Source organism: Nylanderia fulva, unplaced genomic scaffold, assembly GCF_048542155.1.
Source record: "Nylanderia fulva isolate GAGA-0341 unplaced genomic scaffold, ASM4854215v1 Scaffold12, whole genome shotgun sequence".
In the NCBI taxonomy this organism is placed as follows: Eukaryota; Metazoa; Arthropoda; class Insecta; order Hymenoptera; family Formicidae; genus Nylanderia; species Nylanderia fulva.
The window spans coordinates 3,031,404-3,048,842 of NW_028189409.1; the positions used below are offsets into that span (position 1 = coordinate 3,031,404).

The 17,439-nt window shown below is 34.0% G+C and overlaps 1 protein-coding gene across 4 annotated transcripts in view; it reads right to left on the minus strand.

The window, feature by feature from the left end:
• The window catches only part of LOC114942634 (zwei Ig domain protein zig-8), a 157,563-nt gene that overhangs the window by 12,089 nt on the left and 128,035 nt on the right, over window positions 1-17,439 (minus strand). For all 4 annotated transcript variants that reach the window (XM_085490314.1, XM_085490317.1, XM_085490315.1 and 1 more), the window contains one exon: window positions 2,780-2,919. In XM_085490314.1, the coding sequence (XP_085346440.1) occupies window positions 2,780-2,919 (140 nt within the window). The remainder of the gene's footprint in view (window positions 1-2,779; window positions 2,920-17,439) is intronic.

Sequence of the window (17,439 nt, forward strand, 5' to 3'; positions counted from 1 at the left end):
CCGAGTGCCAACTGCGTTTGACATATCATTTGACATATATCAGCTGTTTTTGACATATCAGCTGGTTTTGACAATCAGCTGTTTGTGACACATTGCACTGCGACGATTTCTTTATAGCATCGAACATTCTTTCCAGTTATATTTTTGAAAGTTTCTTAATACAAAGGCTCTTTATATTTATATTTTGTTTTGAGAGAAGCAAAATTTTGTACATAATTTTAACTTTTAGCAATCTTAGAACTGTCAACGCTGTTAAGTAGAATGTTAAAAGTCGCATGAATGACATTTGTCAACCATTTTTAAAAGTCAAATTAAAATATAAAGACACACGCTCTGAGCATATTATTTATTCAAATACATGTATTAGCCATTAAACTAAAATTTTTTTAAAATTGTCGACACGAAAAAAATTTTTTAAATTGTACATTTTTAATATTACCCGCGCAATCATTTCAGGATTAAAGTTACATTAAATATCCGAATATCCGTTCATAGTCAGAAAGATTAAAGGATACATTCAACTATAAATTGCGAAAACTTAGTCTTCTGATAATCACGAATAATCATTGATACACACGCACAATAAAAAAGAGACTCGATTATACATTATATGAGCAAACATTTCGCCACTTCTTCGTCAAACTTTACCGGGAAGAGATCGAACTCTCGTATTGGACCGCCACGACTTAAGGTAATCCGCCGTAAATAATGCACATCACCTAGATGCGGCTCTGGCCTCGAGCGCGAAAAGCCGCCGTGAAAACTCGTTGAGCTCCTTCGCTATAAGTTCGAAAGACGTTCCCCAACCTACCATGATATCGACCGCATTTTGCAGCAGCATTACCCATCCACTGCTATAAAGCCTGCGTTTAGCGGTATTTCCCACAAGAGTACGCGTCATCGACTCAGCGTACGTGCTATTTTGTCGCGATACCAAAAGTTTCGCGGTTTACGTCATCCTGAGGATGAAGAAAGGGGAAAAAGCATTAGGGAGCAAAAGAACAAAAATGCCATCTTGCAATAGATCAAAAGAGAGAAACACGGACCGAAACACCGAGAGAATTGCTCATCGGGCGGGAAAACGGATCTCGAGCTAAACATATATATATATCTCGAACCGGAAGTTTTTCCCGCAGATACAAAATATATATCAATAGGAGCGTGACATATTCAGTCCGTTTTATCGAACTCGACTGAAATCACATCTATCATTATTCATGCTAATTTCAACTTGATATATTGAGTTTTATGTGACTACTGGGATATGAAATAAATTATCTATCAAGCCAGATTATAAATTAATTCTATTATTTCGTCTGTTTTTCATAATAAAACTTCCCTTTTCACTTACATTATTTCCCTAACAGAATTGAAAATATGAGAATTAACGTACTGTCTCTCTCTCTTTCTCTCAAAAAAGAAAGAGAGAATAACGTACATTTTCAACGTTAATTTGATTATGCAGTGAGAATGAGAAAAATTACAAAATGAAGAATAGTTTTACGACAGCTCGACTTGCTAAAGGAGAAAATGGGTCATGCACTGGCATTAAATGGCGATCCAAGTACAAAACACTGTTACCCGCAAAAAACATTCGAAAAAAGAAATTCGAATAAGTAACGATACAAAAATTCAAGCAGTAGCTTAATGAAAGAAAGGGAGTTTTAATGTATTATTTAACACATATATAAAATTACGTGCAACCATCGAAAACCATTCCCGTCTGATTTGTAGTATCCTACAAAACCGACTATTTTCCATCAATATCAAGAATATCTTAAAAATATATTTAGAGAGAAACTCGTTGACGAAACGGAAATGGAGAGCAGACAAAGATTACGAAGAACGATCGAGTGGCGACCCGTCAACGACAGCTTCGTCTCGGCTCCGGTTATTTACCCTTGATGAAATCACAGCTTTGTACTCCTAAACGATCGATTGGCTAGAAGATGCACGGAAGACAAGAGCGACTGACCTCTTGAGAAGTCGGAGGGAAGACGGAAAACGGTGAAGGAAAGAAAAAGCGGGACCCGGTAATAGGCATCGACGCGCCGTGTTGAAAAGCCATGGAAAATCAATTATCGATCGTGCAAAGGGGTGGAAAATTATATCGATAGGCGCCGAACGCCGAAGGTGGCTGGCATCCCTCTGGATCTCGCCTCCTTTGAGTCCTTCCAAATACCGTTATCAGTACCGAACAGAGGAGTGATCCTTTAACTGTGTGATTTCGAGCGTAGCTGATTCTCCTCAGAGAGCAAGTGAATGCCCTCTCCTATCTCTTCGATACATAATTAAGGAAATGACAAATTATCGCCTCAAAATGTTTAAACTGTGTATTAAAAATGATTTTAGTACGTCAGAAGAAAGGTAATATATTATATATAAAAATATATTAAATAATAAATATTGTATATAAAAATATATTATTTCCTAATTATTTTTTGTTCAATTAATAATGTTTATCAATTTGTTTTTAACTTTTCCGTGATTTTGAGAGAAATTCATTCTCCTAGAAGCAAAAAAAAAATAATCCAATGTTCAAACTGTGTTTCAGAAATTATTTTCGTATATCAAATTAAAAAATCGTAGTTTTGGGCATTTATTTATTTTTTTTTTTTTTCTATTAGAGTTCTCGTGAAAAATTTAATAAATAACATTTGTAGATTTTTGCAAAAAATTCCGCGGAAAATAAAGTTTCTCTTGTTTCTTGCTCGTGTGGAGCGCGAAGGATAAACGTATCGAAAAAATACGAAAGCGTATGTTGGCGGTGAAAACATACCATTTAACACGTGGACGGACACCATAGTGGCTGCTGCTACATTCGCCAGGGCGCAGCTGTAGTTCCCGCTATCTTTTTTATTCGCATTTGCTATGTAGAGCCTAGATACCGCACCGGCTGCACCCATGTCCGTCTTGACGCTAGAACAGAAAGCAGAAACTCCGTACAAATCTTGACAATGGCGACCATTATCGCGCGTGTTTCCGCGAAATAAAGAACGGACGCTCACTCGACAGTTATTTGTGCGAAAGGGATGGATAAAGGATTTTACTTCGCAAAAAACAGATACGAGAGCAACGATACAATTGTCTTGAACAAATAATGTAATGTCAGACAAAAGAGCGCATGGTTGAAGATAAAACTGTCTGACGCAAAAACGTATGACAATACACGAAAAAATACACGCTGTTGCCGACAATTGTGTATATGTCCTTGTATTTTATTTAATAAAATTGTAAATTCTTATTATTTCGCATGACGGATATGGCGTACTCAGAAGTTTGCAGCGCTAAAAAATAATGCTGCAATCTATGACGGATAACGTTAACTTATGACTTATGACGATAGCAGGTGGCTGCTGTAAGAATGCCCTTGAGGAGCCTTTCGAAGGAAGGGACGTGAAAACGAGAGCACTTTATATCCAAAATTTATCACCCATGCATGGATAAGACTTTTTTTTATGCCACTGGATAATAAACAGATTCGCTCCGCAGTTCGCAACCGCAAACAAAATAACCATCCATCCTAACCCTCTAAAAATTGTAAAACAAGCCCTAAAAAATTGTAAAACGCGCACACCTTTTCGTGAAAATAGATTTGTCAGAAACATATATCGAAAAAAATATCCCCTTAAACAATATATATGATAAATTTATATCACAAGTTTATTTATTATCTTGCGCATATATAAAGTAAAACAATATTAAAAGTATGTAAATATATAATATAAATATAACTCAAGAAAAAAAATATATATTTTTGAAAAAAAAATATATATATATATAATATGCTTCTTGAAAATGTAAAGATATACATATTTTAGTTTGTTAAAACACAATTTGCAGAGAAACTTTAAGATAATTAGTTTTTCTTGCCTTTACTCGAAATACCTTATAGTGAATTAACGAGTTTTGCAACTGGAAGCCTCGAATATAATCATTTCTGAAGAATTTTCTAAGAATTAGAAACTCATTAAGGCTTCGCACAGAGAAATATGTTTGAAAGGCGAAAGTTACACGAACAACGAATTAGTCGAGGTTTCCTTATTTCGAGTCGGATCTTATACTCTTACTTTAAAAATTAAATTGGTAAAAAATTACCAATCGACGATACGAACTGTCATATTTAAACTTGTTTATGAGCAAAAGTAAGAATATAGAAGCTAAGCTTAACACTTGAGACCACTCGCGTTTCTGGCGAATTAAGCTGATGAAATAGAGCATTCAAGAGAAGAATAAGAGAAAGGCGGGGAAAGGCGAGGAGGATGTTCTGCGAGCAGAAGATGGAAGAAAGGCGTAAATCAAGTAGTTCGCCCTCCAGCAGCTGCCCTTGACAGATCGAGCGCTCCTCCCAAGCTTTCTTACCCCTCGATCTCGGGCAAAAGGAAAGGGAATAGAACGTTAACGTAGGTTGCATACGTCTTCACGTATATGTATAGCATCGTATTAATTTCGCACATTATCTCATTCGTGTGTTACATTCGAAGCATCGCTTGCATACCTAATACATCCATATAGCGCGAAATTAAATTTTTACTCGGCGCAGCCGGCGAAGAATTTCCTATTCCGAGTTTTGTGTTATGTTAAAGAAAAATTGAATCTTAAAAATAATAAAAGAGACGAGGAAAACTAGCATGGTGAATATAAAGAAAATAGGCGAAAAAAGAAACGTGCTGTCTCGCTTGAAATTTTTGAAATTCTTGAATATTTAAATATGCGTGATGGTTTAGATATACTGTATGTTACGTAAGTCGGTTGTGTAGAAAGATCTCGTGAAGAAAATGGAATAAAAAGATATGTAGATATTTGACATATTTGACTTTTTTATCTCATTTTATATATTGCATACAATTTATTTTTTCCATCATGTATTATATGTATAAATATAAATAAATAAAAACAAATAAATTTTATATAAAAGAATGCGAAAGACGCCGAGTAAAAGAAGAAATAGAAGAAAGCTGGATTTTAAAATATCGAGCTCAAGAGAGAGACGACAAGCCGATGACGCCAAAAAAGATGGAAAAGAAAGATACGAAGAATAGGAAAATGTTACAGAGGTTAAAGAATTCACATTCGAATAACCCGGATGCCGCAAAAGACGCATCTCCTTGTCCCTTCCTGTCTCGCCGACGACCGCACGGATGCTTCATCATTCCGCCAAACCTTTGCGGCAAAGGTTCTTTGAGAGCAACACGTCGAGTACGCTTTCAAGAATGCGGCGAACGTTACTGTTACAACGTTAAAAGCACTTGTTGCCAACATCGTTATCGTTACCGTTGACGCCGCCCGTTGGTGTTTCCGGCTCTTTCGCGTTTGTCGTCACGGCACGTGTAAGCAGATACTCGAATTCCGCCCCTCGAATCGAGTATATATCTTTGCGTCGCGCGTGAAAGGCATCAATAACCCTTAACTCTGTCAACGAACGAGGTACGCGGTTACTCAGAACAACTTTTTAAATGTCCAAAAATTTGCGTGGCACTTTTCACCGCTCGAAAAACGAAACGCATAGCTGTTAATGTTCAGCGCAAGGACATCAGACAACGAATTCCGCGTAGCGTGAAATCGAAATAATGACTCTGGCACACCAATCGGTAAACTGGAACGAGCCAGAGTGGACTCTAATGGTGAATACATTTCATGGTCCGTGTTTTTAGTAAAATGCATTAACCTTTCTATCAATAAATGGTACCCCGATAACCAAGCACAACGAAGTGGTCGCTTAAATGACATTAATCATCCACGTGCACAAATACCTATGTATTTTTTTATTTTTTTTTTTTGTGTGTCAATAATCTTTTTAAAATTTAAAGTTTAATAGTTAATACATGTATAAGTATATAAATAAAAAAATTAATAAATGACAGATATGTTATTAGTCTCATTTAACCACTGGAATTAAATGTTATATACGAAATTTTTCTCTGCTCAAACCAAAATGCAAAGAAAAATGTTAATTATATTCAAAAACCTCTAAAATATAACGAGAAAAAATGTTTAAATGCTATAAAAAATTGTTGCAGTGCAATCTGTCAAAAACAGCTGATATATCTGTCAAATGATGTGTCAAACAGAATTGGTACCCATTGATGAAAAAGTGAAGAAAGTTAAGCATTGGCAGAAAGGTTAACGACATCAACGCAAACCTAGATCTTGAGTTTTCTCCATATTGAAAAAAATGGAATATTGAGACGCGGAAAAAAGTGGTGATCGTGGAGAAAAAAGAGCTCACGTTCACGTCGAAGCGAACGAGCGGAATGTCCAGGGCGACTCGTGTACTGCATGCGCAAGAGATTGCTTTATCCATCAGGAGGTCAATGCAGCAACTCGCGTAACATTGATCCGGCCGTTCTACCACGACCGAAATTTTCCGACGATTGGCATCCGGGGACAGATCACATGCCATTTGCCGTTCCAACAACCACTCGCGCACGCGGGGATAGACATCCGTCACGCATGTACATAGAGAAAGAGGGAGAGAGATAGTCGTATGAACACTTGTTTTATTATATTTCATTTAACCGGAAATGCGCGTTTTCGGATTTGTCCCCGATATCCGTTGACATGTCACCGTTTAATCCCCGACCGTTGAATCGCTCGCGGCGAGAATTTGTATGCGGAAAGGGCAAAATCTCGCTCTCTATCTATCTATCTCTCGCGGTGACACGGTAGATTAAATACGTATCGCGCGAAAATCAAAAGCTATACGCATCAACGTAAATTTTTCTAATTTTTAACGCACGCGTTGAATTTTCATACTTTACTTATCGCGCAAGAAAATAAAATCAAATGATATTCTCTCTCTCCGTTCTTAATCCGCGTTCGTATAGTGTATAATATCCGTTCTTCCATGCGCGAAAGAATTTAATTTCATGCATTGTTCTTAGTCTGTATTGCACGAGAAAATATCAGGATATATATGAAATATCCGTGAACGGGAAATCCCTTTAAAAATATGTATCTCAAATATACGACATCAATGCTTAATAAACGAATTTTCAGTACAATTGTTCCTTCTCTCCAGCTTCATTTTATGAAACTTCCTTTAACGCACTTTATGAAATTTTTTGCACGCGCGTAGCTAAATATATGAAAAATTATTAAAATATTCGCATATGTCTTGCGTGTGTTGCCGGTGCAACTCATTTGAATTTCAAGAAGCAATGAGGTTTTCTCGTTAAGCCGGTAAAGTTGAAGTATTATTTTGCGATATACGGACTAACAAGAAGAATGTATTACTTCGTGCGTACCTGTATGTGTGTGTCTGTACAACACATATAATTCATTTTCTCAATCAACGTATCTTTTCGACTCATTATTTTTAGTTCACACGCTCACAACCTAACGTACTTAACTATTCCGCTAGAAAACAATTCCGGCTTTCTCTATCTCTTTCTCTCAAATATAGCTTTTTTTTTACTACGCCGTGGAATTTAATTCGGACATAAAGCGCAAAATTTATCCTCAAATTTTTCCGCACGCAACTTCGTCCACTCGCGAGAGCTCCACCTCCTTCGCGTTCGACCTAGAAACTTTTTTTCCTCTTATGGATTCGCAGTGAATTTCGCGGCAGCGCGGCAGTGTGTAGAGAAATTTAAGAGAGCTTTCACAGTCCATTTTTTGTTTCCTCTCTTATTGATTATTCTCTTTTCTTCTCTTTTTCCCCATCTTTTTTTCTCCCACCAGAAACGGAGTTGTATGAGTGAAGCGATACGCATATGCGGTTCACACACTCCCGCGAGTACGTGCATCTTTTAACGTCAGAACCGAGAAACAGTTGGTAACGGCGTGGTTTTACGAAGATCGTAAAAGGATTGTGGCGTGAAATTTACCCATCGGAATGCGCACGAGATAGAAAAAAAAGAGAGACTCGGAACATGCACTTTTGCGAGCCATTACGCAAACATAAACGCTGTGTCATAATGATTCTATGATTATTCAGAGAAATTTTTTCATCTCTAACGAGGAAACCTAGAACGAACCACTTTTTACTTTTCTCCATGTATCTCAAAAAGCATTTCAAATGCCAAAAAACGTTTCATGGTAATAGAATACCTCTATTTAACCACGTCGACACATTATATTTAAAACAAATTATTTTTTTCTAAGATTAAAAAAACTTTTTTTTTTATTTTATATACAATTAAATAGAGATATTTTTATCATAAAACTTGTATAAAATATTTTTTAATAACTCGAATGCTTTTTGAGGAAAGCAAAAAGTCGCTCATGAAGGGTTTCACCTCTTAGAATCGTTTTTGGGCAGCAATAGAAAATTTCTGAATTCATCTATTTATCCTCCTTACACAGGTGTGTAAAGTTTCATCAAAATCTGAATTTTCGCGAAATTCCCTTGTAAGCATTATTTTCTCGTATGTAAAAAAAAGTACTACAGTATCGTACAAAATTTCTTACATTCAACGAGAAATTTTTATTGCCACAGAATCGTGAATTATATTTATTCAATCAAAATGGAAGAACAAAAGGAGCAACGTTTCTTGATGTACACATTACGGAAGTATCCTCAAACTGAATTCATTATACGACGAAAAGCTTTGTCTACTATTCCTCTTCTGTTCTTCATTCCAAGCAATAAGTACTCTTTTCATCAGCTTGCTTTTTATCGGAGAAAAGAGCTTGCTCCCAGATCCAACAGAATCGGGCAATTTTATCAAAGCTCAAAAGATTTTCGCCTTTGCGAATTTTACTTATTTCATTTGAGAACTTATATTCTGTCCACAAGTATATTTACAAGTTTCTGGTAAGAGAAGAACCGAGAGGAAAAGAGAGAGCAAGAGAGTACAGAGTTCGGTTATTAACTGTATAACAAAAAAATTTTTTGCTAATATTTCCTGCCTGCAAGAATATCCTACACATCGTATTTTTCATATTTCCCTGTAATAGCACGACAAAAGACTTCCTTAGACGCTTACATTTAAAAAAAGACCCCATTTCAATTGTATTCCGACTTGTCTTCTTGAACGGATCGCGTCATAGAAAAAAAGTTAAGCGTTTTCTATCTTTCTTTCGTGACTGGTGCATAAACGAAAGAAATCGCTTATGGCGAACAGATTTTTTGCACCTTCTTTTGTGAAAAATACGTCACTCGACGGACTTCTTAATGGTCAGAAATCTGAGCGGAGCTGTACTTTAGCCCGTAGATCTTGAGCAAGGAACCTTCGTCGCAGCTCCTCGTTTCCTGACTTAAAGGGAGTTGCGAAGTTTCTTTGTTATTCCCTTCCTGCCGACCTCCGTCGGGATTTTGCCGGCGAATCGGCCGGACAGACATCCAGCAAACTTTTGCTTGGAACTTTTCATCAGACTAGTCGAATGTAAAGCGCCGCCCGCTATAAACAGAGCTTTCACGATACCCGCAATGACAATGCACGGAGATGCGTCAACTTGTTAAATGGATTTATCAAAATTATTTGCACAAACTTGATAATATTTAGAAAAACTTTTGTAAAACATAAATATAAATCATATTATATTCAACCGATTTTTTATGCGATTTAATTATAAATATTAAATACGCGAATTAAAAAACTGAATGAAGAAGACGTTCTTGAAGGCTTCGATTAAAATATTTTTTAATCGGTATTTTGATTGAACTTATACGACAAATGCATTATTTTTTTAAAGGAATTAAAGAGATTACAGATTGAATTGTTATAGGGACTATAATTTTATACATCACTTCTCGCTATATTAAAAGTATTAGTGCGACTTCGCCGATTAATTCTCGGAGAGGTATAAAAGGCGAGGAGCATAAAATGAAGATTAAACGTGCCCTCGACGAGAGCTTTTTCATTATCTCCAAGATTTCGCATTCGGCCAACCCGGCGGTTTACGGTTCGTAAATTTAAACGCACTCAAGTTCTTCTCTTCACACGAGAAAGAAGAGAGGCGAACCGGTATATGGGTCCTCCTTTCTTTCCTTTTTTTTTCCACCGAGTTTAGCGGGTTTGTTGAGCAGGTTTTACGCGACGTAAACCTAAATACGAGACGAGGCCGAGGTGAGACTGTATAAGGAGAGAACCCCACGCGAATACGAGCGGCTACACATACTCCCCTAGAAACGAAACTATGTCTCCGGTTGTCTCCGCAAGAATTCTCCACGGATTATCCCGGATTTGCCGTACGACGCAATACCTTATCGTACCCGTGACTTCTTTTTCCGATTGAGGCGCGTAAAAAAAAAAAAAAAGATCGGAGAACATACTATCGGAGGAACTTTCTGACATAACATCGCAAAGATTCAGGTCAGATGATTTCCACGTCTCTCTTTTTTCTAACAAAAAAGAGAAGAGGCTTACTTTTTCCCGGAAATAAGTATCAATCTGTAATAATTTGTACTGCGCAACGTAAAAGTTTCTCTATACATCATGGAGAGAAAAATATTATTAAATGAGAATATAAGAGAGTAGTCAAACTAATACGTTTATTTCTCGGAAACTCACATCTCTCATACTATTTTTTGACGAAAGATTTTTTCGTTACTAATTGTAAATAATAAACTAGATGGAAGTTGTTGCGTAATTGCATTCAGAAATCCCGGATAATTAATTCCTTTGAAAAAAGAAATTACAAAGCGTAGCGATAGAAATTGAAAGCATACCACAGACGAAGAGAGAAAATGCGCGTTAAATTTAAGCTTGCAAAAAGTGCATATTCAACCGGCTACGCACGATTGTACATATATCGAGTCATTATAACACATGTAAAAATAATCATACACCAGAAATTTGCTGAAATAATTAATAAAAAATTATAATCGCCAAATTAAGACGACCACAAAATTTAAAAAATAATTGCCATAGCATAAGAACATAGCATCAGAATTTTTTTAAGTTTCGTGCATCATAGACATAAATAAGGCGCCGAAATAATCAATCTAGTGCTACATCTATAAAATATTATTAATAATATTAATCAACAATATAATATTATTTTAAACTCTTATACTATTATGTATACTTATAATATTAACATTTATTGATGATAAAAATATTCATAATAATGCAATTTTATATTATTATAAATATTATTAATTATATATATATATATAATTAAAATATTAAAATTATTATAATTAAAATATTTAGAACACTACTAATTTTGTAATAATTATAGATTATTTATAATTATTACTTATTTAGTGTAGATATAAACTGATTAGAGACGTCCGAGAACTCGCGTCGGAGACTTCGTTGACCTATACTACTTATGTTCCTTAACGTCACACGCTCTAATGAAATTTGACGAGTGTAATAGAGGACCACAAACGTGATAATCTTCAACAAGATTTCAAATGGAGAAAAAATCATAGAGTATCCTGTTGTTATCCTGTTGTCGGAGACATTCTGTTCTTTGTTTCACGGGACTCAATTTTCTTGTCGCGCGGGATTTAATTCCGCGTCTCCTTTTTAGCGTACCTAAGAATTCGAATTACAGAGCTCCTTTGTTACAGTCGACTCAGGGGTTACCCTAGCAATGGCATGCCTCGAAGTAGCAGTTCCAGCCAATTACAATCCGATACAAGAAGCACGAGGGAGAAGAGAAAGAGAGAGAGAGAGAGAGGAAGTAATCGCGGAATGCACGACAAACAGCCGAGCGAGCCCGGGCCTTTCATCCAACGTAATGTCGGAATCGAAAGGACCGAAATGGAAACGGAAAAGGGATCAGAGTCCGGTCTCGTACGTTGTGAGTGGTTCTGAGGGTGAGTGCTTCAGATGGCCCGGGTCAGGTGTGAGCCAATATGCGGCATCTGGCGTTACATGCTTCAAGCTTCGCATAACAAGCTCGGGGCTTGCTGTGCGCTGATGGGAAAAGTTGCAGGCTTGCAAGCTCAGATGTGTCGTTCTGCGGGAGGACGAAGAGAAAGCGGGGAAAGAAGGGGAGGAGGGTTGAGAGCGCATATTCTTCCTTCTTTCCTTCCTTCTGGATTCCTTATACCCTTATATCTCCATTCCCTCTCTACTCTCGCCCTCTTCTTCTTTCTCTATCTTTATTTTAGCGCGTTCGCCGATTATATAACGCACTTATACCGTATCTTGCGACAAAGATGAAACGTATTGTGCTAAGCCACGCTCATGCTCCGTCTCTATCTTGAAGCGTCTCGTCTTCTTTGATCTCTTTCTTCAATAACCGTAAACGTTGCGTTCGTATATCGCGTACCGCTCTCGTGTATAGCCAATTTTTGTAAAAAAGATGCAAGGTTTGCCGATACTGTTAGAATTTTTTTATAACACAAATCAAATAATTTATATATATTGCACTTTGAGATATTGAGAATAATTATACCAAATCAGATTTATTTTATATAAGCCATTATATAATCATATATAAATTAAATAAATATATATTTATTATATATTATATATTAATATATATATAACAATTTTATAATTTATATACTAATATATATGATAAATATATTTACAATTTATATATTAATTAATAATTTTATATATATTGTTTAAAAACCTCAGTTACACTTGTCAAATTTTATTAGAATAAACGTAAGTAATATAAATCAACAAAATCTCCAACGCAAGCTCTCAGATGGCTTTAATCAGTCCCTATTATAATTATACCTACACTAAATAAGTAATAATTATACATATTATACACACAAATATCACTTTTTGAATTTCTAGTCCTCTATTACACTCCCCAAACTGCATTAGAGCGAATATAAGTAGTATAGATCGACAAAATCTCCAACGCAAGCTCTCAGATGGCTTTAACCAATCATTATACCTACACTAAATAAGTAATAATTATATATATTATATATACAAATATCACTTTGTAGACTTCTAGTTTTCTATTACACACGCCAAACTGCATTAGAGCAAATGTAAGTAGTATAGATCAACGAAATCTTCAACGCGAGCTCTCAGATGGTTCTAATCAGATTATACCTACACTATATAAGTAATAATTGTACAAATTATATATATAAATATCACTTTTTGAACCTCTAGGCCTTTATTATACTCGTCAAATTTCACTAGAATAAACGTAAGTAGTATAGGTCGACAAAGTCTCCAATGCAAGCTCTCAGATTGCTTTAATCAGATTATACGTACGCTAAACAAGTACTAATTATACGTATTAAATATACAAATATCACTTTTTAGACTTCTAGTCCTCTATTACACTCGCCAAACTGCATTAGAGCGAATATAAGTAGTATAGATCAATAAAATCTACAACGCGAGCTCTCAGATGGTTATAATCAGATTATACCTACACTAAATAAATAATAATTGTACAAATTATATATACAAATATCACTTTTTGAATCTCTAGTTTTCTATTATACTTGTCAAATTTCATTACAATGAATATAAGTAGTATAGCACAACAAAATCTGCAACGCGAGCTCTCAGATGGTTCTAATCAGATTATACCTACACTAAATAAGTAATAATTATACAATTTATATATATAAATATCACTTTTTAAACCTCTATACCTTTATTATACTCGTCAAATTTCACTAGAATAAATGTAAGTAGTATAGATCAACGAAATCTCCAACGCGAGCTCTCAGATGATTCTAATCAAATTATACCTACACTAAATAAGTAATAATTGTACAATTTATATATATAAATATCACTTTTTGAACCTCTAGACCTTTATTATACTCGTCAAATTTCATTAGAATAAACTTAAGTAGTATAGATCAACGAAATCTCCAACTCGAGCTCTCAGATGTTTCTAATCAGATTATACCTACACTATATAAGTAATAATTGTACAAATTATATATATAAATATCACTTTTTGAACCTCTAGGCCTTTATTATACTCGTCAAATTTCACTAGAATGAACGTAAGTAGTATAGGTCGACAAAGTCTCCAATGCAAGCTCTCAGATTGCTTTAATCAGATTATACGTACGCTAAACAAGTACTAATTATACGTATTAAATATACAAATATCACTTTTTAGACTTCTAGTCCTCTATTACACTCGCCAAACTGCATTAGAGCGAATATAAGTAGTATAGCACAACAAAATCTGCAACGCGAGCTCTCAGATGGTTCTAATCAAATTATACCTACACTAAATAAATAATAATTGTACAAATTATATATACAAATATCACTTTTTGAATCTCTAGTTTTCTATTATACTTGTCAAATTTCATTACAATGAATATAAGTAGTATAGCACAACAAAATCTGCAACGCGAGCTCTCAGATGGTTCTAATCAGATTATACCTACACTAAATAAGTAATAATTATACAATTTATATATATAAATATCACTTTTTGAACCTGTAGGCCTTTATTATACTCGTCAAATTTCACTAAAATGAACGTAAGTAGTATAGGTCGACAAAGTCTCCAATGCAAGCTCTCAGATTGCTTTAATCAGATTATACGTACGCTAAACAAGTACTAATTATACGTATTAACTATACAAATATCACTTTTTAGACTTCTAGTCCTCTATTACACTCGCCAAACTGCATTAGAGCAAATATAAGTAGTATAGCACAACAAAATCTGCAACGCGAGCTCTCAGATGGTTCTAATCAAATTATACCTACACTAAATAAGTAATAATTGTACAATATATATATACAAATATCACTTTTTAAACCTCTATACCTTTATTATACTCGTCAAATTTCACTAGAATAAATGTAAGTAGTATAGATCAACAAAATCTCCAACGCGAGCTCTCAGATGATTCTAATCAGATTATACCTACACTAAATAAGTAATAATTATACAATTTATATATATAAATATCACTTTTTGAACCTCTAGACCTTTATTATACTCGTCAAATTTCATTAGAATAAACTTAAGTAGTATAGATCAACGAAATCTCCAACTCGAGCTCTCAGATGTTTCTAATCAGATTATACCTACACTAAATAAGTAATAATTATACAAATTATGTATACAAATATCACTTTTTAAACCTCTAGACCTTTATTATACTCGTCAACTTTCACTAGAATAAACTTAAGTAGTATAGATCAACAAACTCTCCAACTCGAGCTCTCAGATGGTTCATAATCAGATTATACCAGCACTAAATAAGTAATAACTATACAAAGTATATATACAAATATCACTTTTTGGACTTCCAGACCTTTATTATACTCGTCAAATTTCACTAGAATAAATGTAAGTAGTATAGATCAACAAAATCTCCAACGCGAGCTCTCAGATGATTCTAATCAGATTATACCTACACTAAATAAGTAATAATTGTACAAATCATATATATAAATATCACTTTTTGAACCTCTAGACCTTTATTATACTCGTCAAATTTCATTAGAATAAACTTAAGTAGTATAGATCAACGAAATCTCCAACTCGAGCTCTCAGATGATTCTAATCAGATTATACCTACACTAAATAAGTAATAATTGTACAAATTATATATATAAATATCACTTTTTGAACCTCTAGACCTTTATTATACTCGTCAAATTTCATTAGAATAAACTTAAGTAGTATAGATCAACGAAATCTCCAACTCGAGCTCTCAGATGGTTCTAATCAGATTATACCTACACTAAATAAGTAATAATTGTACAAATTATATATACAAATATCACTTTTTGAATCTCTAGTTTTCTATTATACTTGTCAAATTTCATTACAATGAATATAAGTAGTATAGCACAACAAAATCTGCAACGCGAGCTCTCATATGGTTCTAATCAGATTATACCTACACTAAATAAGTAATAATTGTACAAATTATATATACAAATATCACTTTTTAAACCTCTATACCTTTATTATACTCGTCAAATTTCACTAGAATAAACTTAAGTAGTATAGATCAACAAACTCTCCAACGCGAGCTCTCAAATAGTTCTAATCATATTATACCTGCACTAAATAAGTAATAACTATACAAAGTATATATACAAATATCACTTTTTGGACTTCCAGACCTTTATTATACTCGTCAAATTTCACTAGAATAAATGTAAGTAGTATAGATCAACGAAATCTCCAACGCGAGCTCTCAGATGATTCTAATCAGATTATACCTACACTAAATAAATAATAATTGTACAAATTATATATACAAATATCACTTTTTGAATCTCTAGTTTTCTATTATACTTGTCAAATTTCATTACAATGAATATAAGTAGTATAGGACTACGAAATCTGCAACGCGAGCTCTCAGATGGTTCTAATCAAATTATACCTACACTAAATAGGTAATAATTGTACAAATTATATATACAAATATCACTTTTTGAATCTCTAGTTTTCTATTATACTTGTCAAATTTCATTACAATGAATATAAGTAGTATAGCACAACAAAATCTGCAACGCGAGCTCTCAGATGGTTCTAATCAAATTATACCTACACTAAATAGGTAATAATTGTACAAATTATATATATAAATATCACTTTTTGAACCTCTAGACCTTTATTATACTCGTCAAATTTCACTAGAATAAACTTAAGTAGTATAGATCAACAAACTCTCCAACTCGAGCTCTCCGATGGTTCTAATCAGATTATACCTACACTAAATAAGTAATAATTGTACAATTTATATATACAAATATCACTTTTTGAACCTCTAGATCTTTATTATACTCGTCAAATTTCACTAGAATAAACTTAAGTAGTATAGATCAACGAAATCTCCAACTCGAGCTCTCAGATGGTTCTAATCAGATTATACCTACACTAAATAAATAATAATTATACAAATTATGTATACAAATATCACTTTTTAAACCTCTAGACCTTTATTATAATCGTCAAATTTCACTAGAATAAACGTAAGTAGTATAGATCAACAAACTCTCAACGCGAGCTCTCAGATTGCTTTAATCAGATTATACCTACACTAAATAAGTAATAATTATACATATTATAAATACAAATATCACTTTTTGGACTTCTAGTCCTCTATTACACTCGCCAAACTGCATTAGAGCAAATGTAAGTAGTATAGATCAACGAAATCTACAACGCGAGCTCTCAGATGGTTATAATCAGATTATTCCTACACTATATAAGTAATAATTGTACAAATTATATATACAAATAACACTTTTTGAATCTCTAGTTCTCTATTATACTTGTCAAATTTCATTACAATGAATATAAGTAGTATAGAACAACGAAATCTGCAACACGAGCTCTCAGATGATTCTAATCAGATTATACCTACACTAAATAAGTAATAATTGTAGAAATTATATATACAAATATCACTTTTTGGACTTCTAGACCTTTATTATACTCGTCAAATTTCACTAGAATGAACGTAAGTAGTATAGGTCAACAAAATCTCCAACGCGAGCTCTCAGATGATTCTAATCAGATTATACCTACACTAAATAAATAATAATTGTACAAATTATATATACAAATATCACTTTTTGAATCTCTAGTTTTCTATTATACTTGTCAAATTTC